The sequence below is a fragment of the Folsomia candida genome, unplaced genomic scaffold, assembly GCF_002217175.1.
Source record: "Folsomia candida strain VU population unplaced genomic scaffold, ASM221717v1 Fcan01_Sc007, whole genome shotgun sequence".
Classification (NCBI taxonomy): Eukaryota; Metazoa; Arthropoda; class Collembola; order Entomobryomorpha; family Isotomidae; genus Folsomia; species Folsomia candida.
This window is the reverse complement of record NW_019091199.1, coordinates 2298726-2322246: the sequence shown is the minus strand read 5'-3', so window position 1 is coordinate 2322246 and position 23521 is coordinate 2298726. Positions and strand designations below refer to the sequence as shown.

The following is a 23521-nucleotide window of genomic DNA, read 5'->3' as shown; positions in this document are numbered from 1 at the left end:
CCTTTTTTGCATGTTGGTTAACACAACTTCAGATCACAATGCAAATGGTTTCGGGCATATTCGTTATAGGTTTCGGTATATGAAAAGCAATATACACTTACACCCGCCAAATACACCCGGTCTGTGGTTGTTATTCTACAGAGTGAAGGTCATCCTTAATATAACACGGAATTAAAGTTCAAGCAGCTTATCTACAGGGTGTTAAGTTAGTGTTGTTATTACTACTGCAGCCACGTGATATATACATAATTAAGGAGTTAACCTAACTTTACATACTCAAAATTGGGTCTCCAATCCTATTGCATGTATTTTGTATCAGTTCTCTACATATATGCAATCTCAGCAATCAGCTCTCTGAATCAGCATAGCGCAGCGATTAACACTTTTGCATCAATCAAATTAAGCCTTCCTTCATAGTTAAGAAACATTGAGCTATTATTTTGAGCAAATTATTTCGAAATGGTGAAATACTCTGCCCCTACCGTCGTAAAGACGGCTGCATATCAAGACCAAAAGCCAGGGACTTCGGGATTACGAAAACCCACGAAAATTTTCTTGGTAGTTTTTTTTACTCAAATTAAGAAGTTTAAGAAAATTAAGGTACCACAAGAGAGTTGGCAAGGAATTATACCACTCAGTTTGATTGTAATTTTCTCAGAAATTATAGTAGGTAGAAATTTGGTTCAAATACAAATTTTGTAAAAAAATTACTACTCTAAATTTTGGTAAATGTCCCCTTCTGCTGTTACTTATACTTACGTATTTATATCCAAAATAGTCGACCATGATGAATTTTTTTTAAAACGTCCTAGCGTCATACGGAGCACAAACCATACGGAGCACAAACGTGGGACGACTCCCACATCGTGCGAAATAGTTTTACTTGGGGAGCATAATGGGTCTCATTTCCATATTGTCTTCCATACTTTTCGAAATAGCATTTCTATACTTGCCCCTCCATATTATTTTATGTTTCTGAGGACAAAAATGGTTCACATCTCTTTACCAGACACAAATGAGCCCACAAACCGATTATACACCCTGCAGAAATATATAATGATTCCAAATAACAACCATTATGACCTTAAAGTCCATCCCCTCCATCTCGGGGAGCTCTTAAAAATGCCCCAATGCCCTTGTTGTTATGCGGAGCCGTACTTCATGTCTTGACTCATTTTCTCTAAAAAATCATGTTGCTAAGTCCAGAAAAAATTGAAATATTCAACCTCTTGTGGTACCTTAAGGATTAATAATTTATTAGTAATTTAACTCCAGGAGAAGGAAAATTACACTGCCAACTTTGTGCAGTCCATCATTTCTGCATTGCCATTGGAGAGGAAGGGGAAGGTGTTGATTGTGGGTGGGGATGGGCGATTTTATGGCCCCGAAGCTGTGGACCTCATCGTGCGAATCGCCATCGCCAATGGGGTAAAATCTCCGTCGACATCATGATGTTGCTTATTTTGCTAACTTGCTGTCCACTTTCACTTATGCAACATGTCATACAATATTTTTATGCCCATTATTTTGTGGATATTTAGGTGACAAATTTGACCATTGGGCAGCACTCAATCTTATCCACTCCAGCCGTGTCAAACCTTATTCGTCGAAGGGCCCCCAATTGTCTTGGAGGTATAATTCTTACTGCGAGCCATAATCCTGGTGGTCCTGATGGGGATTTTGGCATCAAATTTAACATCCCGAACGGAGGCCCTGCTCCAGACGCTGTTACCAATAATATTTACGAGATTAGCAAGCAACTTGGCGAGTACAAAATTTGTCAAGATGTCCCCACGATAGACCTCGCGAATGTGGGAGTCACCGAATTCGAGGTGACAACAATGAACATACAAAAGTTGTATGCATTCTTTGCTAATAAAATTGAATTTGTGCGTGAATTTAGGTGGACACCATTGGCCCAGTTCGTGTCGATGTTATTGACTCTGTTGAAGATTACGTTCAACTAATGAAGGAGATTTTTGATTTTAATTTGCTCAGAGATTTTCTCTCATCGTTTCCAGTCGTCATCAATGCAATGCATGGTGGTAAGCGGAACTTGTTTAAGGATATGTAACCTTAAGCAGATTGGGTTTGCGAGTTCTTATCCAAATTACGGTAAACACAAATTTGTTTAGTGACTGGACCCTATGTTAAAAGGATTTTTCAACAAGAACTGGCCCAAACTACTCCCAATCCAAATTCTCTATACCTCAACACTGTGCCACTCCCCGATTTTGGAGGTCATCATCCAGACCCTAACCAAACATATGCAGCCGACTTGGTCAAAATCCTTAAAGACAATCCAACCAAGTATGGATTTGGTGCTGCCTACGACGGGGACGGTGATCGAAATATGCTTCTGGGTGAGTAATGTAGAACTTGCGTAATAACTACTCACATGTACGTGCTTATAAATACGCACACTATAGAAGGCACGCAAACCACTCACGAACGATCAGTGGATTTATAAGTGACGACAAATTAAAATGTTCCTGATTTGTTTCAGGTGCTGGAGGATTTTTTGTTACGCCGAGTGATTCCCTGGCTGTGCTGGCAGCCAACTTGAATGCTATCCCATACTTTAACAAACCCAATGGGATCAAAGGTTTGGCTAGATCTATGCCGACAAGTGGAGCGGTATGCTATTAGAGTTATCAACAACAAAGGAGTCCATAACTCAACGTATGTATGAGTTTTCTGATTAATCTATAAAGGTGGACCGGGTGGGAAAAAAGCTTGGATTCACCGTGTACGAAGTTCCAACCGGATGGAAATATTTTGGAAATCTAATGGATGCTGGACAACTGTCGCTCTGTGGTGAAGAAAGTTTTGGGTACCTTAAATTTACAATTCCATTTTTAAATGTCAACTGTATTCTCATTTTAAACAAACCACGGATTTCTTGTAGAACTGGGTCTGACCATATTCGTGAAAAGGACGGGATTTGGGCATCTCTTGCATTTTTAACAGTTCTGGCTTCAAAGAAAACGTCAGTTAAGGATCTTTTAGAAAATCATTGGAAGGAATTTGGTCGCAACTACTTTCTCCGGTTGGATTATGAAAATGTGGATGGGACAAAGGCAAACCAGATGATTGGGGAGTTGGAGAAGAAAATTATGTCAACGCCAAAGGAGCAATTGACTAAAGAAATTATTGATGCCGTCAAAACGTCATCAATCAAAGATCCAAGTTTGGAGAAATATAAAGTGGACGCAACCGACAATTTCGAGTTTACAGATCTAATTGATGGGTCAGTTGCAAAAGGTCAAGGTTTAAGAATAATGTTTGCAAATGGCTTTGGAAGGATGGTGTGGCGATTGAGTGGAACAGGTTCAAGCGGTGCTACAATTCGAGTCTACTTGGAAAAATGTGATGATGAACATGTTACTGGAGACGCTTTGGTATTCAAATTTGTGTTTCTTAATTATTTAACCCAGTAAAGTTATAAAGGAAATTATTTTGTCCTTTCAGGTTGTGCTGGATGATTTGGTGAAAGCTAGTTTAGCCATTAGTCGATTACAAGCTGTCGTCGGGGTAGATACGCCTACGGTCATTACATAGCCAAATAAGAATATATATTTACATATATGCATGGGTCTAACTAACAGTGCTAAAATTATAGTCGAAAACGGTTTGTATATGTAATAAACTCGATCACTTATTGAGATTATGCATTATGTACATTATTTTTATATGCATCTATTACTTCTATATGCATAATACATTGTCACACACACATTACGCTTTGAATTTTACAGAATTCTCAACTTATTGCTTCCAAAAAAAAAGAAAAAATGGGTCAGACCGACTTCCCAAAACATCATGTAAAATGTTTAAAGCATCCGTAAATTCTGCGAATATTTTAAAAACTGTAGGTATATCTAGAGCTAGTTACTTTCTCCGATAGATTTTCAGTGACAATTTGTCACACAGCGTGTGTTACTATCTTGGGACTCCCTGACTAATGTTTTACAGGCATATTTCTATTGTGCATCAATTGTTCATGTTTTCAGCATGCAGAGTTTTAATATTTTCGATCAATCAGTGTAGATCACCCACTTCATGTAAATAACTTCAATTTAAGTGGACCCTGCCTGAACGCCTTTGACACCCTTGAACAAAAGTGGTTCGACTGCTAGATTGTAAGACAGTCGGCGGCCGCATATGACCGTTTCAAAAGAAAATTGTTCTTCAATTGTTATTCCTTTTGATAAGACATGGCCACCATAGTAATTGTTCTGGTTCAAGGAGACTTTAGACTGTCAATTGGAAATCTAAGCAAGGTTTCATAAAATTTGTAGGGCACTGTATAAGCCACAAAATTAAAACTATTCTGAATCGGATTGAACAAACTATGGCTTTCAGTAATGATCATAATGCGGAGCAAGATTCGTCAGGCTACACTGACCCTCCAGTAATTCTGGTTAATGATCTTGAAGTTGTAACATTTGAAACTCAGGATGATCAACTTGCCTCGGAAAATAATCCCGAAAACTGTATTGGGCTGAATAATTTGATCAGTGAGGTATTTATTATCCACATAACCCAAACTTTTTGGGCCAAAATTTTTCATTAGACATGATTCAAATCTGATTCAGCAATTTGTAAGCATTTTGCAATTTGTAATAAGTTTCATCTAAACTTAACAGGAACTTGTCAAGATTTTTTCATTCCTGAGTCAAGAAGAAAGACAAAAACTTCGCACGGTTTGTCGGAAATGGCAAAATGTCGTGGATATTGTTTTTGGCATGAAAATACGCGTAAAGAACTCGACCAGCGACTTGGTGAAAGTCTGTCCTCACGCAGTAGAAGTAGAGTTGAACAGCATGACGCAGCCGTTTGAAAGCGGGATCGCTTTTGCTCAAACTGTTCGCAAGCTGATGTTGACCAATATCGTGGTCACATACAATCTGGTCTCCTTCCTCAACGCATGCGCCAACATTACGCACCTGGGTTTCACCAATGTCATTCTTGATCTTCCCATAAACGACCCATGGTCGCAATTCGGAAAGGACAGCACCAACATCCCCTTGGACTCTCTGGAATCACTGGAAATTAAGTGCTTTACGTTCACCGAGGGAGTTGTAGAAATTATGAACTTTCTACATGATAAAGTATCCTTTAAGCGGCTCAAGGATGTCATCATCAATGTCCAGAATCCTCCTGTAATTCCGTATCAAGTCATGTTCCAAAGGAACATTAACCCAGCCACGACTCACCCGTTGGTCAAACTGCTCGTGAAACTGCGACCAACGCTGCGGAAATTTTTGATCGGAAGACCCAATATGCCCACCATTTTGAAATTCCAGTATCCAGAAAAGGACGAATTTCCTCCACAGTTGGAGCACTTAGAAATTCATCCCTATTTCCGAGAAGAATGGAGTCCCATCCTACGAGAGCAGAACGGGTTGAAAATCATGAATCTTGGGAGTTGTAACGTTAGTCGATGGAACGAAATTCAAGGTGCAGTCATGACCAACGCTTCGTGCCTCGAGTCATTCACAATCGGGGGGCTGAGCTTTGGGCAAATTTGGGACTGTGCCGTTTTCCAGACATGTTCACTCCTAAGAAACCTTTCTATCGAAATATCCCACAGTAATAAAGTCAACTTGGCCATGCTTCCTCTGCAACTCAAAAACTTGCACGTTTTCGGTCCCGTGCCCAAGTACGAAATTACAGCCGTTGCAGAAACTCTGGTGGGGTTAGAGTCCCTGAAATTTACGCACTTGGGAAGAATTGCTGAATTTAACAATGCAGAGGAAGACAAAGTTAATCTGGATGTGTTTAAAGCTCTCTTACAACTTCCAAATCTCAAGAGTTTGATGTTCGTCACTTGCTCAACGATAAGCATTGATTGGGACATGATTTCCTTGTGGTGCACGAGTGTGGCTGGAACTCATGGGTTTAGCTTCTCAGAAAAATACTTTCAAACCCATGGGGAATATTTTCGAAATGGGATTTCTGTGGAACTGACGGACGAGTTCAAGAGGGACGCCTTCGACTGGAGCAGCGTCCCCATGCTCGCCATCTCCGACACGGTCGACATGTCCACGCCAGACCCCTTCGCCTCCTCCATTGTCTTCCACGTTCAACACTTGGACCCTCCCGCCGTTCCCGAAGATGATGTTTAAACAACCTGATTTACTTAATTGATAATGCATATACACGAAAATTCTAGTGAAATTTAGCACAATAAATAAGAATCCAGTTGGAAAAAATTTGTTGCAATTCGTTATGAAAAGTTATGAGAACCACCAAGACAGATATATTGGAAGAAAGTGTCGCGAAAAATTATGGGAATGCAAAGCAGGTAAATGTATTTATGTGTCTGTATGCATACATTTTGTTCATAATTTGATTAAACTAATGGATTATATTGTACCCCAATATCCAATGTGTATAATATTCAGAAAACGTTTCATGCAAATGCAGTTTGAAGCTTGTGACATTTCAAGGATATGATTTCAACTCACTTCTAGGAAATCTGGAATCTGTTGAATGGGATTGTGTGTAGAAAAACAGATGCACTCAAACAAAACAAGGTTTGGTGCACATCTTGTGGTAATCGCAAGTTCGTTGGTGTTGACTGTTCGTGACAAAAGGCTAAATACGAGTCGCAGAATAGCGTAATCCCACGGCGGATTGCACTATTTACTCTAAATTACAGGTCTATGTACATACACAATTTCCGCATTTCCAGAGGATGGATGGAGTAGTCGCACAATAAAGTATAAAGCCATACCCCGTGATGTCTCCACGCGAAATGAACAACGTCCAATTAGACCTCATCTAATCCTATGTTTATTACAAGACAGGATATATATTTAATCACACTTTTTGCTCTCGGTGCTTTCGTCCAATTTCTGTATCTAGAAATTCCCAGTTGGCCATCAAATATTGAGCATTCTTTCATCCGAGTTTATGTATATCGGTTCTTTTGTCACGAGGTTAGGAAATATTTGAGTATGTTGACATTGATCTCATCCAAGCCATCGCTTAAGCTAACGTTTACACTATGATAGCAATAAATAATGAAGCAAAGTGGTAAACAAACAAAACAAAAGGCCACATCCAGTAAAAAACATAAGCGTCTGTTGTGCTCACTGCCAGTTGGACAATGGCATATGCAATAACATTTATGGAGAATTGTAGTGTATTTCGCAACACAATGGTCACTCATCCATCAGTAATGTTTAGCAGGAGTAGTGCAGAGGACGCAGGGAAATTAACATTGGACATGTAACGTCCTCCACCTCCAGGAATAGATATAAATAAAACAAAATATTTGATATATTTTGAACAACGAAACTTGCCATGCGCTGCAATGTCGAGCTTTCTAAAGGATTTCTTAAGTGTTTCAATCTTCACAAGTTGCAAGTCGAACTTTGGTTCATTAGAGTTTATGATGTGCAAACAAGCGAATCTTTCAGGTGAGTAATGCATGTGAGCCTGGAATATGTGTTCTCATTCTCATTCCATTCTCGTCTTTTGAGCGTGTGTGTATCATCTTAATAGCTCATCACGTTTTGCAGTTGACAAAACTTAAACTTAAACAATACGAACGTTTTGCAAGTTTTGCATAAAGGGCTGCTACGAGTGCTACAAAGTGATTCTCATTTTTGCTGGTAGTTGACGTTTACGCACAAGGAAAATAGTAAGCGAAATGAATTTCACTGAAAACTTGTTGACATCACGGCATTCGGAAAACAGTATTACCGGATTTGATCCCCAAGTTCCCATTACTAATGTGAGAAAATAAAATGACCTCAGTTTCACCATGTTTTTATTTAAGTATAGGTAAATAAATTTACATACAAGTGTGTGCCTTTTTATAGGAAAACTGGAAGTTATTTGTAACCTTAATCGTCTTGTCCACCGTGTTCCTGGGGATCGCTGTTACTCTGTACATTATTTTATCAGAGCGACAAAATTTGCACGGGTGGACGCAATTCTCATATCTCGTTGCATTTCTCCTGTTCAACATTGTTTTTATACCCGCACTTTGCCCAGGAATTGCTGATGGATTTCAAGCTAATTCCTCCTGCTTTGCCTTAGGTATTCATTTAACTGCACCTTTTAATTTTAATTGTTGAACTTGATAACATAATAAATATGCGGATTTACACAGCCGTGGCAAACCAATATTTCTTTATTGCGTCGAAAACGTGGCTGCTTATAATTGGGTTTGACATTTTATGGAATCTCTGGTAGGGCTCGATTTACTGGACATTTGTAATTATTTGTTAACCTATATTTTCTAATCAATACAGGAAGTTTGAGTATGTGATTGATACTGGAAAGCACAGGAAAAGGTTCGTCATTTACTCCATGCTTGGGTGGACCTTCCCACTCGGAATGGTGTGCTACGGAGTTGTTCTGAACATGCGAAATCAGTTAGACTTTAATAATAGGGATGATAATCGATGTTTATATATTTTTAATGGTTATCATCTTTTTAGTGAAGAGATTTTTGGCTCGAGCTATTCAGATGGTAGCCTCTGGGTTCGGGTGCCCGATTATGGACGCCGACATTGTCGTGTTCCAAGCTGGAACGTTTGGGAAATATTTGTATTTTCCAACTGCATCATCCACCTTCTTATGTTTCTGGTCATAATTCTGCTAATTATGAAACACCGATGCGCAGTGCAAAAAACTCTTGCCGAGAGGAGAGAAAAAAGTTATCAGTCGTACGCAATACAAATATGTTGGATAATGAATGATCAAGCGAAATATATTTTATTGACAATTTGGACTTTATTTATTTAGATTTCTCATTTTCCTCAAACTCTTTATCGTCGTGGGACTGAGTTGGAGCTACATCGCTCTTCAAGATCTGCTGAAGGCTGGTAACATCAACACCCAGCAGGGATTGGAATGGCAAATATTTCGAGTAATTTACTTCATGCAAGGAATTTTCATCTCGATCGTGTATGTGGGCAATGTCAAAACTTTCCGGCAGCTACAAGAAAAATTTCCTCGATTTAAAGGTATTATTTAGTGTTAATGACCAATATTCAGCATTATTTAAGAATTATCATCCATTTTTACAGCGCTTGTCGTTAGATGTCAAGAGAACGCGTCATGCTGTGGTCAACAGCAAGCAAGACAAACTTCAATCTCTTCAAGTTTTTCCATTCCCACATACAAGTCCAAGTGTTGTACAATTACGATGGTGGACGATAATATTCACAAAGGACACACCTTCACTTTCAGAAACATTCCTTCCATCTCCTCCGTAAACGTTGTACAGTTGTCCAATTCGAAAGAAAAACAAACCTCGGGTGAAATTGAATGATTTTAAAAATATATTTCAAACTCGCTCACGATCTTGAGTAGCCATATTAATTTCTAACAAAATATAAAGCAATTTAGTATTTATCTGTCTCATGCACTGCTTGCACATATGTGAAGCATAAATCTAGAACACGTTCACACACGCGTTGCGATTTTAAAACAATGTTTCTGTATGAGAATTGACGAACCTCTTTTGTTTGCATTTGTACCTAAGTCCTGTAAAAATAAACCAATTAACTTCTGGATAATCTAGAAGTCTGTGCTTCAGGTGCATTTTGATGAAATAAAATTAGTCCCCAGCAAAATTAGAGTTATTTATTTTAAATATTTGTAAGCACAAGTGTAATTTTATTTTTAAAAACCTACAGTGTGCAGTGTTTATATAGCCCGAGTCAGGGACAGAGTCCTCTTCCAAATGTTTGTCAAGTGACCGGTACAAACCAACTACTAATAGTAGTTGGTACCGGTCATTATGGGGAAATTTTTGTCGATTGCGAATTATTCGCAATCGTCGCTGCAAAATTGCAGCTTCTTTAACCAATTCCAAAAACCCCACTGGGTCCTCCTGGCAAAAAAATCTTAAAGTTTACTTTACATTTATTAAGCTAATCTAACCCTGCAGGACCACGCCAACTTATAGTCGTCTACGCCCGTTTTCCAAACCAATGGGGGTGACCAGTGTGTGCAAAAAGTCAGCCTTGTTGCTATTTGTTCCTATTTGCCTATTTGCCTTTTTGCGTGCCTTTTTGAACTGTATAGAAAACGCAATGAATAGCTTTCACTTTAATTTTATTTCTTCTCATCTCGCCAATTCAAGTATGACCAATTTCTCGAATATCAGTTACCAATTTTTAAAATAGCTACTTTTAGAAACGGTATGGGTCACCCCCTAGGCTACTCTGGTTCCACTTTGTTCGCTTTTAACTTGATATACTTCCATACGAGACCATTAAGTATCACCATACCGAATTTCATCTTTTTAAGACAATTTATAAAAATCGGTATGGGCCACCCCCTAGGATCGCTCCACATAAAAATTTTACTAATTTAACTTCATATTATTTCATTAGGAGCTATTAGAAACGTCAATGGTAAATTTCAGCTCAATTAAATGATTTTCAAAAATCGATATGGGTCACCCCCTCGGGTCCCTCCAGATAAAAAATTTGACCAATTTCATTTAATGTTCTTCCTTAAACCCCATACGCAACCTATCTACCAAATTTCAACTCGATATGACGATTTTGACAAATCAGTATGGGTCACCCCCTAGGGTCTTTCAAAATAAAATTTTTTCCAACTTAAATTCATACTCTTTCATTAGACACCATTAGCAACCTCAGTGCCAAATTTCTGCCTTCTATGACAATTTTGAAATTTTGATGCATAATACCCCATCCACCTATATGACCCCCACTGGTCAACCACTTGACCGATTTCGCCCATCTTCGAACTTAACTCCTCATTTGCCCCATACTACATGTGTAGCAAATTTCAAGTCGATAGGATGAGTTTAACGAGAGTTATCGTAAGACGGACAGACGGACGGACGGACGGACGGACATGATGGTTCCATAAGCCCTGACTCGGGCTAAAAACCTGTAGGGCAACTTAAGCCTCAATATTTCTAGACGTGGCATTTTATTGGATATCAATCTCCCAATATATTAACCTTGAAACAATTTTGGTGTTGGGTTCATGCATTCTGTATATTAAGTTGGGTGCATCTAAAAAATCTACAAATTTACTCTGATATGTCCGGACGCCTTCAGGTTCCACGCCACTTTATAAAACTCGGTGATATTTACACCCACCAACCACAAGACCGATTAGATTCATCTTCGAACTTATCCAAGGCAAGCCCTTGCAGTCAAACGCATTTTAAGTTGGTCAAAATAAGTCGGGCTTAGCTTCACGAGATTGTCAGCAGGCGGACATGACAATTCCATGAGCCTCGGTCAGGGTAATGTACGTAGGTAGTGCACAGCCACTATTAATTAATTAACAACTGTCAATTAATGCAGGAGCCCTAATATTCTGTTTATGACGATACTAATCGACAAGAAATTTTGCGTAAAAAGTCCACAGATTCAATAATAACAGCCCCAGCACTTTTGCATTAGATTTTCCATGCATTTCTCCTGACTATGTTGCGTTCCATACACAGGTGTATCTCTCTCTATGATCCCATACGATTAGAAAGCAGTGCCCCACACACACACCGCCAGAAATCTCTACTCTAGCAAGACTGTGTTTTTCAGGGAATGGGGAACTGAAAATTCAATATTGAAAAATTACAACAATATTAAGTTATTATTTGAAATTTAAATATTCAGAAGTTGAAACGCCAGTAAAACATGCTGGAAATTCTAACGCTTTGTGGTATTAATTGACCGTCGTGTGACAAAATAATAGTGGAAAGTTGACATTTATTTTCTGTCTACCTACAATCTGCAAGGTTCATATTAGTGTTATGTGCATAGGAACTACAATTAGTTAATTTCTAGGCGCATCTTGTATTCGGTATTCATACAACTATGGAGGGTGCAGATAACAATCGGCAAGAAAGAGACGCAAATGGGACTAATCTCACCTTTTGTTCAATTATGAAAGTGGAGAAAGTGGAGCAATATGAAGAGCAGGAATTACTATATGACTCTGTAGATTTTCCATTTGTCCATTTTCTGGATTACCCGGTGGGCAGTGCAGATGAAGTCGCTAACACCATGGACGAAGGATCATCCCATCAATGTTTGGACGTCAAGGAAGAAGCTGATGACTACAACGACGGTTAGAAAGTTGATTTATGATGACTGAGAATTAAAAATGACAGTTGATAATCAGTATTTATATACTAGAATATTGTATCTGCGAGCTTAATTAAAAATGACATCACATGCTTGTTTCCTTCAGAAACCACAAATTACTGGCCATCCCTTCTTGGAAACTACATGAAATCTGAACCACAATCTGAAAATGATTCTGATGGTGAGTTTGATGTCGGGACGTCGTCAATCGATTCAGAAAGTAGCAGCGATTTAGATTGGGATTTGGAACATGAGAAGCTTGCTAGAAAACGGAAGTGCAATGAAAGACCTGTTGGCTGCATACAAAAGAAAAAATCTGTGAACATTAAGAAAGTTCGTTGTGCACCTGTGCTGAGACAGGTCGACAAAACTGATTCTGACCGTGTGCAAAATGCCTTCAAAATGATAACTGACAGTTTGAATTTGGGAGAAAGAAATAATAAAAAACCGTTCCAAAAAATGCCAATGTCGATGATGGGGACACAAAATGACACAAAACCTAGAATAGCAAAAGACTTTAAAACTACTACTAACAACAAAGAACAGAATGAATCAATCATCCCCTCAACTGACATTTGTCCTCCAAATCTCACAATAATGTCCATCCTCTCTCTCTCTTCTCCAGACACTAAATCCTCATTGGCCAATATACCAGCAAAGCCAAATAAAACTGTAAAAGTTGTATCTCTGGATAATGGTGGCAAGCTTCCCAAAACATCGAAACGTATCAATAATAGACGAGTCAAATGTGTATTTTGTTCCCAAGTTTTTACCGTAGATTGTTTAAAGAACCATCTCAAAAACTATTTCAAACAATTCCAATGTTCAGTGTGTCTTTTCACATCGTACCAGAAGAAGACGTGTGTCATCCATGTGAAAACATCTCCCAAATGTAGTAAGGCTGATGTGCTCGTCGGCACTTTCTTTGTTTCGAAAGATCGCAGTAACAAAATAAGCAAATGCAGCAATGGAAAAAAGTGCGATAAATCAATTTCTGCTTCTAATTATTATTATCAGTGTAGTCAGTGTGAAACATTAATGAAAACAGAATACCAATTGATAAATCATTATCGACAAGTTCACCAGCATATTTATAATAACGTTGTTACACTAGAAAATCCATTATCTATGGGGTATGAGCTTTAACAAAATATATAACTCAAATGTATTGATAAGAGAAATGACAAAACATTTTCTTTGCAGATCAATTATCAAAATGAAAAAGAAGAGCTCGTGGAGTGTAAAATTGAAGTTGAAAGAATGTTCAATTAAGTTAACCAGGATGAATGAGAACGAAGTAGTAGAGAAGCCTGAGGAACTAAAAAAAGGACAACTTTCCAATCAGTTTCTTTCCATTTTTAGTCGAGTCATTCAATCGGAAGAGAGAAATAATGTCACCCTGACCTGTGGGTTTTGCTTAAAAACCTACGCCACACGTCATGGATATAAAATGCACTTGCTACGCATACACAATCAAACAGCGTCATCATCATCGGCTATGCATTCCGCTACGAGTAGTAGCGAAATTCCTCCTAGTCACTCAATAAAGTTATTCCCAGCGAAAGAAACGGGGGATTCGGTCAAGCTTGAACTGGACAACAGTTCAGCAGCAATCTGGCCCCCTCTAAGTCATGAGATAAAGATGGAAGTGTTGTGATTAGATTGCAACCACGCATTTGGACGCAAGGACCTTGATTTGTAATGCAGAAACAAAAGACGAAACATAGATCATCGTATTCTCGTATTGACATCCGGCAGTCAACACCAAGAAATAATTGAGCATTTTGATTCTGATTGATTTTTTTTCACGTTCTTTTCTTATGCTAAGCCGTTGGTGTATCGTAATATTTTTGTCAACGGATAAAACCGATAATGTGGAATCCCTGTTGTATGTATAATAAACCAGTGCTCTTTGTAGAAAGTGGTAGCCCTGCCGTTGGATTGGAAGTCTTATGCTTTATTTGACTAATAGAGACTGGCCCCATTTAATTAGCCAGGCTTTGTTACTTGTCATTCCTGCGAAATTAGTTTTAAATAGAAATAGTCGCCTGTTTTGCACTTAAAAGATTAGATAATCATTTCTCATAGTCATGGAACAGCGAGTTCAAAAATTGCTCTTTGGAGAAATTGGTGGCCCTTAAAAGGGCCGTTGGGTTGTGGTGTTTATTTTGTGTGACGACTGTTTAGGCACGTTCTCCACGGATTCGGCGAGCAAGTTGGATGTCCTTGGGCATGATGGTGACTCGCTTGGCGTGGATGGCGCACAAGTTGGTGTCCTCAAAGAGACCAACCAAGTAGGCCTCGGACGCCTCCTGCAAAGCCATGACAGCAGAGGATTGGAATCGGAGATCCGTCTTGAAATCCTGGGCGATTTCTCTCACGAGTCGTTGGAAGGGGAGCTTGCGGATGAGAAGTTCCGTGCTCTTCTGGTAACGACGGATTTCTCGGAGGGCGACGGTTCCGGGCCTGTAACGATGGGGTTTCTTGACACCTCCGGTCGCAGGGGCGCTCTTCCTGGCAGCCTTGGTGGCGAGCTGCTTGCGGGGGGCTTTCCCTCCAGTAGATTTACGAGCCGTTTGCTTCGTACGAGCCATTGTTATTCTTGGTTTGTAGATTGAGTTGTTCTCAAGAGAAAGGTGAGACAGCGAGTGATGACTGTTTCATTACGTGTTGCAGGTTTTATAGAGAAGGGCTGAGTTCTGAGCGAGAAAGAGGATTGACTGTTAGTAAGCAGTGAAAGCCCGCTCGCTCCTCAGAACTCAAGAGGTCTGCTCCGCAACTCAGCCAGATGGTATAAATTCAAGCTCGATTCCAACAAAGTCCATCACAAGCTGCTGATATCTCACTCCGAGAACATCTCTCTCTCTCCAAGTTTCAACAACAACCAACTCATCATCATGTCTGGCCGTGGCAAGGGAGGAAAGGTGAAGGGAAAGGCAAAGTCTCGATCCAGCCGTGCAGGGCTCCAGTTCCCAGTGGGTCGTATCCATCGTCTTTTGAGGAAGGGGAACTACGCCGAGCGAGTGGGTGCGGGTGCCCCCGTCTACTTGGCTGCCGTTATGGAGTACTTGGCCGCTGAAGTCCTCGAGTTGGCTGGAAACGCTGCCCGAGACAACAAAAAGACCAGGATCATCCCCCGTCACCTCCAACTCGCCATCCGAAATGACGAAGAGTTGAACAAGCTGCTCTCCGGGGTCACCATCGCTCAAGGAGGTGTCCTTCCCAACATCCAAGCCGTCCTTCTCCCCAAGAAGACGGAAAAGAAGTCCGCCTAATCACAAATCTACACGCTCAAAACCCAACGGCCCTTTTAAGGGCCACCACATTATCCAAAGAGCTCAAAAAATGCATAATTATGACCATGCGCTTTATTCGTTCATCATGCTCAACTTGGCATCATCAAAGTCAAGTTTCATTTTTTAGAAATTATTGGCAACAAAATAACGCAATTAGTACTAATGATGCACAAAAAGATGAAACGGTCATTATTTTTCCTTGTTCATTTCCAGAGCATTTACTGTTACAAATGAAATCAGTAATTTCATCCTCCTCCTTTATACGATAGTAAATATTTACTATCGTATAAGTTATTTTTTTATTTAAAAATAATAATACGCTCCTTCATAGTACTCGTTCATGTTTTATACAGGATTTTTAGCATTCTACCAATTCATGCAAATTCATGGGTGTTGTCTGCGCAGGCTCTCGTCAAAATTTCATATAAATATTTGTGTTCATTGGGTAGCAGACAAAAATTGAAACGTTGATAAAATTATAATGTTAAATTGGTTAACGGAACGGATGAAGAATTATATATTTTCAGCTTATTTAGACAGTAATCGAGTCAAAATGCAATCTCACTCTGCCTCAATTTTAGCAGTTGAATAATAAAGTGATTGCATAATCATAATAATCCAATTCGACTGCATTTTAGTGTTTAGCAGTGTTACAACATGATCTCAATTTTGTATGTGAATGACATCGACGTGAGTCAGTTCAACAATGAATAAATAAATCGACGAAAATGAAAATACATGCGATTATAGATGCGAGTATCATTTTTTAGCTCTTTGGAAAAAGTGGTGGCCCTTAAAAGGGCCGTTGGGTATTTTTTTGTGGAAGTTGTGGGTCAGTCATCTACTTGGAAGAGGTATATTTGGTGACAGCCTTGGTGCCCTCAGACACGGCGTGCTTGGCGAGTTCTCCTGGGAGGAGGAGTCGGACGGCCGTCTGGATTTCCCGAGAGGTGATGGTCGACCTCTTGTTGTAATGGGCCAGGCGGGAGGACTCGGAGGCGATCCGCTCGAAAATGTCGTTGACGAAAGAGTTCATGATGGACATGGCCTTGGAGGAGACGCCAGTGTCGGGGTGGACCTGCTTGAGGACCTTGTAGATGTACACGGCGTAGGACTCCTTCCTCTTGCGGTGTCGCTTCTTCCCGTCCCCCTTTGGTAAGTTCTTGGACTTGGACACGGCCTTCTTCCCCGCAGCTTTTCCTCCGGTTTTTGGTGGCATCTTGCAAAGTTATAGTTTGAGATCTTCTTTTGGTGAATTCAGAAAGTAGAATGATGATGGGACGGAGACACGACGAAGCTTTTATATGAGGAGGCTGAGTTGTGAGCTGAGTTGCGGAGAACTCAACAGAGTTGTGGAGAATGCATGGAACAGCAATCCGTACAAGATATGTGGAGAATGGAGGGAAAATTTTGGGTTGAGTTGCCGAGAAACTTCCTGAGTTCTCACTTGCGAGGGAACTCGAGTGGAGGGGAGAGAGAGGAGGAAAGTCTACCCGGTTCACCAACGTCCGCTCTCGAGGTGTATATAATCAATCTCATTTCAGTCAGTTTGTATCACTCGTCAACTTTGTAACTTTCATAAGTTCAATCTACTTCTCACTCAAGTAATTCAAAATGACTGGTCGTGGAAAGGGAGGAAAGGGACTCGGCAAAGGGGGCGCCAAGAGACATCGTAAAGTCCTGCGTGATAACATCCAAGGAATCACCAAGCCTGCCATCCGTCGTCTCGCTCGTCGTGGAGGTGTCAAGCGAATCTCTGGCCTTATCTACGAAGAGACCCGTGGAGTCCTCAAGGTCTTTCTTGAAAACGTCATCCGAGACGCTGTCACCTACACTGAGCAGCCAAGAGGAAGACGGTCACCGCCATGGACGTCGTCTATGCCCTCAAGCGACAAGGCCGCACCCTCTACGGATTCGGCGGTTAAACTGATCTCGTCCCTTCATCAAGCCCACCTTATCAACATCTTATAACCCAACGGCCCTTTTAAGGGCCACCACATTTTCCAAAGAGCTAAATATATCTACTAAATATATCTAATTAATGTCAATTTATGACATTAATTATAATGCGAGATTTTATCAGGGGCTCATGAATTCGTCAGCATCAATGGCACACTTCATTTTATACTAATTAATCCAGGAATCTTGGTTTAGGTGCGAGACCCATTAAGAGTTTATGTCGGCGTATAGATAAAGTACCAATCACATTAAATTGAAATTAATATGGCAATCAATGGAAACTATGCAATGATTCTCTCATAATGATATCCGACTAGATGCGAGTCGGGTGTGATGTGGAAATCTGTACAAAAATCACAGATTTTTTATGACATTGTGCTATTGGCAAGCTTCTATTCATCTCGAAGTAGATTAAGCTGAAGACGGATCAACGTGTCATGCAGGCTGTTTCACCTATATATGAGATAACTTTGACTTGAGCAAAAGGCCGTACGTCGTTTCTTTTTAGATGATCCGGCCCCTTCCTCAAGTCAAAGTTATCTCATATATAGGTGAAACAGTCTGGGGTCATGTACAAATATTGATGCACCAAACTAAACATTTAAAATAATTTACATTAAGGGGTTATTTTAATTTAGCTTAATGAGGCATGCGTTCAAAGAGAGTTGTATTAACTGCAAAGTAAATCCGATGGGAGTTTAACTGAAGTACCAATTCAATTCGTAAAACCAAAGTTCGATATTCATAAAAACATAAAAGAAATCACGAGGGAATCCATCCGCTACATGATAAAATCGCTCCATAAAGTTCTCACTTTTTCCCTCCATACAGGAAATCTTGCTCACAACTCAACCGCCACTCTGGCAACTCAGGAGGGAAAGTAGCTGCCCCGAGTACGTCGGCACTCTCGTATCCCCATCCCCTTATAAATTGAGTCTCAATCTCAAACTTGCCTCATCCTGCGTCAAATTCTGCTGTCTCTCTCACTGAAAGAAAAAGCATCAAAAACAACAAACTGATCATCATGTCCGAAGAAGCTGCGACTGCCGCCCCAGCGGCCACTCCCGCTCCTGCGAAGAAAGGCAAGAGCCCCAAGAAAGCTGGCGCTGCAAAGCCAAAGGGGGCGAAGGCAGCTGCTTCTCACCCACCCACTACTCAAATGGTCATCAACGCGGTCAAGTCCCTTAAGGAAAGGAATGGCTCTTCGCTGCAAGCAGTGAAGAAGTTCATCGCCGACACCTACAAGGTTGACACCACCAAGCAAGCCACCTTCATTCGTAAAGCCATCACCAAGTTGGTTGAGACTGGAAAACTGACCCAAACCAAGGGAACTGGGGCAAGTGGATCCTTCAAAATTCCAGTTGCTGCTAAGGCTGCTGCTGGCGAGAAGAAGGCCAAGTCTCCAAAAAAGAAGACCACCAAACCCAAGAAAGCTGCTTCCCCAAAGAAGAAGGCCGCCCCCAAGGCGAAGAAAGCTGCGTCTCCAAAAAAGAAGGCAGCTGCCAAGCCGAAGAAAGCTAAGGCCGCAGCACCTGCCGCCGCGCCCAGTGCCCCAGCGGCAGCATCTTCTCCAGCCGCACCCAAACCTGCTGCTGCTAAGCCCAAGAAGTCTCCAAAAGCCAAGGCACCAAAGGTCAAGCTTCCCAAGGCGAAGAAAGCAAAGTCCCCCAAGAAGGCGAAGCCAGCAAAGAAAGCTGCCCCCAAAAAGGCTTAAACATCATCCTCTCTTCTACCAACCAACTTTAACCCAAACCCAACGGCCCTTTTAAGGGCCACCACTTTTTCCAAAGAGCTATGGTCTAACTATTGTCCTATTTTTCATAATTTTCAGCTAATAGCTAGAGATGAATCGAGCACAATTGAAATATTTTGCTTAAAACTTAATTTACTTTCAATTGGTAGCAAAACAGCTATTCATTCAAAACATTGCTTGTTAAACCATTCGACAATTATTAATGATGACAAATGAGCTGTGTGATTGCGACAACGGTCACCAACAAGCCTCCACTATACGCCCGTTTGCAAAAATCCTTGTACCCACAAATATGTATATATGCGCGATCTTGTAAGAATTGCTATTCCATGACAAATATGATGCTTTCCCTCCAACCTCTTCGTTCGGATGACAAAATCGCCATTGCCATAATATTTAAATGCATAATCATCAATGACTCAATCTTATAGTCATGTATACAAAATTTATTAGATTTTCATCATTTACATCACAGCAATGTAATTTTGATAACCATTTCAGTTTGTATTTATTTTTCATACAAATTTTAATTTTATGTCGTTCTTTCGTCCATTTAACCATCAACCGACACAAAGCCATGATTCGTAAATTAAATCAATCCGTGCAAACTTTAACAGCATGCAGTGTGATTGTGTGATCACTAAATCGCATAAATCTCTTATTATAAGACCAACGCAATAATAACTAAACATATCTTCATATCATGTATGTATTACTACGTAGATATATTTAGCTCTTTGGAAAATGTGGTGGCCCTTAAAAGGGCCGTTGGGTTATAAGATGTTGATAAGGTGGGCTTGATGAAGGGACGAGATCAGTTTAACCGCCGAATCCGTAGAGGGTGCGGCCTTGTCGCTTGAGGGCATAGACGACGTCCATGGCGGTGACCGTCTTCCTCTTGGCATGCTCAGTGTAGGTGACAGCGTCTCGGATGACGTTTTCAAGAAAGACCTTGAGGACTCCACGGGTCTCTTCGTAGATAAGGCCAGAGATTCGCTTGACACCTCCACGACGAGCGAGACGACGGATGGCAGGCTTGGTGATTCCTTGGATGTTATCACGCAGGACTTTACGATGTCTCTTGGCGCCCCCTTTGCCGAGTCCCTTTCCTCCCTTTCCACGACCAGTCATTTTGAATTACTTGAGTGAGAAGTAGATTGAACTTATGAAAGTTACAAAGTTGACGAGTGATACAAACTGACTGAAATGAGATTGATTATATACACCTCGAGAGCGGACGTTGGTGAACCGGGTAGACTTTCCTCCTCTCTCTCCCCTCCACTCGAGTTCCCTCGCAAGTGAGAACTCAGGAAGTTTCTCGGCAACTCAACCCAAAATTTTCCCTCCATTCTCCACATATCTTGTACGGATTGCTGTTCCATGCATTCTCCACAACTCTGTTGAGTTCTCCGCAACTCAGCTCACAACTCAGCCTCCTCATATAAAAGCTTCGTCGTGTCTCCGTCCCATCATCATTCTACTTTCTGAATTCACCAAAAGAAGATCTCAAACTATAACTTTGCAAGATGCCACCAAAAACCGGAGGAAAAGCTGCGGGGAAGAAGGCCGTGTCCAAGTCCAAGAACTTACCAAAGGGGGACGGGAAGAAGCGACACCGCAAGAGGAAGGAGTCCTACGCCGTGTACATCTACAAGGTCCTCAAGCAGGTCCACCCCGACACTGGCGTCTCCTCCAAGGCCATGTCCATCATGAACTCTTTCGTCAACGACATTTTCGAGCGGATCGCCTCCGAGTCCTCCCGCCTGGCCCATTACAACAAGAGGTCGACCATCACCTCTCGGGAAATCCAGACGGCCGTCCGACTCCTCCTCCCAGGAGAACTCGCCAAGCACGCCGTGTCTGAGGGCACCAAGGCTGTCACCAAATATACCTCTTCCAAGTAGATGACTGACCCACAACTTCCACAAAAAAATACCCAACGGCCCTTTTAAGGGCCACCACTTTTTCCAAAGAGCTAAAAAATGATACTCGCATCTATAATCGCATGTATTTTCATTTTCGTCGATTTATTTATTCATTGTTGAACTGACTCACGTCGATGTCATTCACATACAAAATTGAGATCATGTTGTAACACTGCTAAACACTAAAATGCAGTCGAATTGGATTATTATGATTATGCAATCACTTTATTATTCAACTGCTAAAATTGAGGCAGAGTGAGATTGCATTTTGACTCGATTACTGTCTAAATAAGCTGAAAATATATAATTCTTCATCCGTTCCGTTAACCAATTTAACATTATAATTTTATCAACGTTTCAATTTTTGTCTGCTACCCAATGAACACAAATATTTATATGAAATTTTGACGAGAGCCTGCGCAGACAACACCCATGAATTTGCATGAATTGGTAGAATGCTAAAAATCCTGTATAAAACATGAACGAGTACTATGAAGGAGCGTATTATTATTTTTAAATAAAAAAATAACTTATACGATAGTAAATATTTACTATCGTATAAAGGAGGAGGATGAAATTACTGATTTCATTTGTAACAGTAAATGCTCTGGAAATGAACAAGGAAAAATAATGACCGTTTCATCTTTTTGTGCATCATTAGTACTAATTGCGTTATTTTGTTGCCAATAATTTCTAAAAAATGAAACTTGACTTTGATGATGCCAAGTTGAGCATGATGAACGAATAAAGCGCATGGTCATAATTATGCATTTTTTGAGCTCTTTGGATAATGTGGTGGCCCTTAAAAGGGCCGTTGGGTTTTGAGCGTGTAGATTTGTGATTAGGCGGACTTCTTTTCCGTCTTCTTGGGGAGAAGGACGGCTTGGATGTTGGGAAGGACACCTCCTTGAGCGATGGTGACCCCGGAGAGCAGCTTGTTCAACTCTTCGTCATTTCGGATGGCGAGTTGGAGGTGACGGGGGATGATCCTGGTCTTTTTGTTGTCTCGGGCAGCGTTTCCAGCCAACTCGAGGACTTCAGCGGCCAAGTACTCCATAACGGCAGCCAAGTAGACGGGGGCACCCGCACCCACTCGCTCGGCGTAGTTCCCCTTCCTCAAAAGACGATGGATACGACCCACTGGGAACTGGAGCCCTGCACGGCTGGATCGAGACTTTGCCTTTCCCTTCACCTTTCCTCCCTTGCCACGGCCAGACATGATGATGAGTTGGTTGTTGTTGAAACTTGGAGAGAGAGAGATGTTCTCGGAGTGAGATATCAGCAGCTTGTGATGGACTTTGTTGGAATCGAGCTTGAATTTATACCATCTGGCTGAGTTGCGGAGCAGACCTCTTGAGTTCTGAGGAGCGAGCGGGCTTTCACTGCTTACTAACAGTCAATCCTCTTTCTCGCTCAGAACTCAGCCCTTCTCTATAAAACCTGCAACACGTAATGAAACAGTCATCACTCGCTGTCTCACCTTTCTCTTGAGAACAACTCAATCTACAAACCAAGAATAACAATGGCTCGTACGAAGCAAACGGCTCGTAAATCTACTGGAGGGAAAGCCCCCCGCAAGCAGCTCGCCACCAAGGCTGCCAGGAAGAGCGCCCCTGCGACCGGAGGTGTCAAGAAACCCCATCGTTACAGGCCCGGAACCGTCGCCCTCCGAGAAATCCGTCGTTACCAGAAGAGCACGGAACTTCTCATCCGCAAGCTCCCCTTCCAACGACTCGTGAGAGAAATCGCCCAGGATTTCAAGACGGATCTCCGATTCCAATCCTCTGCTGTCATGGCTTTGCAGGAGGCGTCCGAGGCCTACTTGGTTGGTCTCTTTGAGGACACCAACTTGTGCGCCATCCACGCCAAGCGAGTCACCATCATGCCCAAGGACATCCAACTTGCTCGCCGAATCCGTGGAGAACGTGCCTAAACAGTCGTCACACAAAATAAACACCACAACCCAACGGCCCTTTTAAGGGCCACCAATTTCTCCAAAGAGCGTTGGTGTAGACATGATGATATTCAATTATTCAGAACAGCCAAAATTATTAATGAATTTTTTCTTCATGAAAATTTCAGTTACTGAACGAAGGGTAACTAATGTCATGCATGATATGCGTTGAAGAAAACATGCAAACATCATGAATGTTATGTGAAATTATGCGACGGCGGATGAATTTCAATGAATATGCATTGCAGCTGCTTAAAGTATGCGAAACTAGTATGTATTAACGAACTGCATAGTGCATAGTACTGCAGGTGATATAGAGGGTGTTCCGAAAGTAATGCAACTTTGGTAAAATGCATATATCCAAGGGTATCAATTTGCCCCAAATTCGAAATAGGGTGAATATTGTAGTCCATACGTTTATCTAGTAGAATCCGAAAACCAGAAGTGATATCTCTATCCGTTCCAAAATAAGGTCAAATACCACCGAGCAACTCGCAACCATCGTCTGCCACTATAACGAAAAAGTGGTTACG

The 23521-nt window shown here is 41.1% G+C and overlaps 11 protein-coding genes and 1 pseudogene across 17 annotated transcripts; 8 read left to right on the top strand and 4 right to left on the bottom strand.

Moving 5' to 3' along the window:
• Positions 1–120: 120 nt before the first annotated feature.
• LOC110851699 (phosphoglucomutase-1) lies at positions 121–3670 on the top strand. 2 transcript variants are annotated; one of them, XM_035853566.1, is made up of 9 exons: positions 121–600; positions 1276–1428; positions 1542–1832; positions 1904–2045; positions 2136–2363; positions 2507–2637; positions 2715–2833; positions 2909–3401; positions 3472–3670. In XM_035853566.1, exons 1-9 carry the CDS (start codon positions 460–462, stop codon positions 3559–3561), a joined length of 1788 nt encoding a protein of 595 aa, XP_035709459.1. In that variant the 5' UTR covers positions 121–459; the 3' UTR covers positions 3562–3670. The 2 variants fall into 2 exon arrangements, with proteins under 2 accessions (XP_035709459.1, XP_021955268.1); XM_022099576.2 differs by having other exon boundaries at positions 122–558.
• A 3373-nt stretch (positions 3671–7043) lies between these two features.
• On the top strand, positions 7044–9599 carry LOC110852367 (G-protein coupled receptor Mth). 6 transcript variants are annotated; one of them, XM_035854078.1, is made up of 7 exons: positions 7044–7430; positions 7630–7747; positions 7836–8055; positions 8129–8207; positions 8271–8687; positions 8767–8987; positions 9051–9599. In XM_035854078.1, the coding sequence occupies exons 2-7, from the start codon at positions 7664–7666 to the stop codon at positions 9293–9295; spliced, it is 1266 nt and encodes a 421-aa protein (XP_035709971.1). In that variant the 5' UTR covers positions 7044–7430; positions 7630–7663; the 3' UTR covers positions 9296–9599. The 6 variants fall into 6 exon arrangements, with proteins under 6 accessions (XP_035709971.1, XP_035709970.1, XP_035709968.1 ...); XM_035854077.1 differs by having other exon boundaries at positions 7045–7430; positions 7533–7747; XM_035854075.1 differs by having other exon boundaries at positions 7045–7430; positions 7516–7747.
• Positions 9600–11501: 1902 nt separating this feature from the next.
• LOC110851986 lies at positions 11502–14028 on the top strand. The gene is made up of 3 exons (XM_022099938.2): positions 11502–12084; positions 12208–13234; positions 13305–14028. The coding sequence occupies exons 1-3, from the start codon at positions 11832–11834 to the stop codon at positions 13756–13758; spliced, it is 1734 nt and encodes a 577-aa protein (XP_021955630.1). The 5' UTR covers positions 11502–11831; the 3' UTR covers positions 13759–14028.
• Positions 14029–14228: 200 nt separating this feature from the next.
• Positions 14229–14764, bottom strand: LOC110851989 (histone H3). The gene has a single exon (XM_022099941.2). It carries the CDS (start codon positions 14693–14695, stop codon positions 14285–14287), a length of 411 nt encoding a protein of 136 aa, XP_021955633.1. The 5' UTR covers positions 14696–14764; the 3' UTR covers positions 14229–14284.
• Positions 14765–14916: 152 nt separating this feature from the next.
• Positions 14917–15424, top strand: LOC110851993 (histone H2A). Its single transcript, XM_022099946.2, has one exon. It carries the CDS (start codon positions 14999–15001, stop codon positions 15374–15376), a length of 378 nt encoding a protein of 125 aa, XP_021955638.1. The 5' UTR covers positions 14917–14998; the 3' UTR covers positions 15377–15424.
• Positions 15425–16181: 757 nt separating this feature from the next.
• Positions 16182–16676, bottom strand: LOC110851991 (histone H2B.3-like). Its single transcript, XM_022099944.2, has one exon. It carries the CDS (start codon positions 16614–16616, stop codon positions 16239–16241), a length of 378 nt encoding a protein of 125 aa, XP_021955636.1. The 5' UTR covers positions 16617–16676; the 3' UTR covers positions 16182–16238.
• Positions 16677–16938: 262 nt separating this feature from the next.
• On the top strand, positions 16939–17394 carry LOC110851997 (annotated as a pseudogene).
• Positions 17395–18297: 903 nt separating this feature from the next.
• LOC110851988 (histone H1) lies at positions 18298–19134 on the top strand. The gene has a single exon (XM_022099940.2). The coding sequence runs from the start codon at positions 18381–18383 to the stop codon at positions 19068–19070; it is 690 nt and encodes a 229-aa protein (XP_021955632.1). The 5' UTR covers positions 18298–18380; the 3' UTR covers positions 19071–19134.
• A 722-nt stretch (positions 19135–19856) lies between these two features.
• Positions 19857–20314, bottom strand: LOC110851996 (histone H4). The gene has a single exon (XM_022099948.2). It carries the CDS (start codon positions 20238–20240, stop codon positions 19929–19931), a length of 312 nt encoding a protein of 103 aa, XP_021955640.1. The 5' UTR covers positions 20241–20314; the 3' UTR covers positions 19857–19928.
• A 261-nt stretch (positions 20315–20575) lies between these two features.
• Positions 20576–21070, top strand: LOC110851992 (histone H2B.3-like). Its single transcript, XM_022099945.2, has one exon. The coding sequence runs from the start codon at positions 20636–20638 to the stop codon at positions 21011–21013; it is 378 nt and encodes a 125-aa protein (XP_021955637.1). The 5' UTR covers positions 20576–20635; the 3' UTR covers positions 21014–21070.
• A 757-nt stretch (positions 21071–21827) lies between these two features.
• LOC110851994 (histone H2A) lies at positions 21828–22334 on the bottom strand. Its single transcript, XM_022099947.2, has one exon. The coding sequence runs from the start codon at positions 22251–22253 to the stop codon at positions 21876–21878; it is 378 nt and encodes a 125-aa protein (XP_021955639.1). The 5' UTR covers positions 22254–22334; the 3' UTR covers positions 21828–21875.
• Positions 22335–22486: 152 nt separating this feature from the next.
• Positions 22487–23023, top strand: LOC110851990 (histone H3). Its single transcript, XM_022099942.2, has one exon. The coding sequence runs from the start codon at positions 22557–22559 to the stop codon at positions 22965–22967; it is 411 nt and encodes a 136-aa protein (XP_021955634.1). The 5' UTR covers positions 22487–22556; the 3' UTR covers positions 22968–23023.
• Positions 23024–23521: the final 498 nt, after the last annotated feature.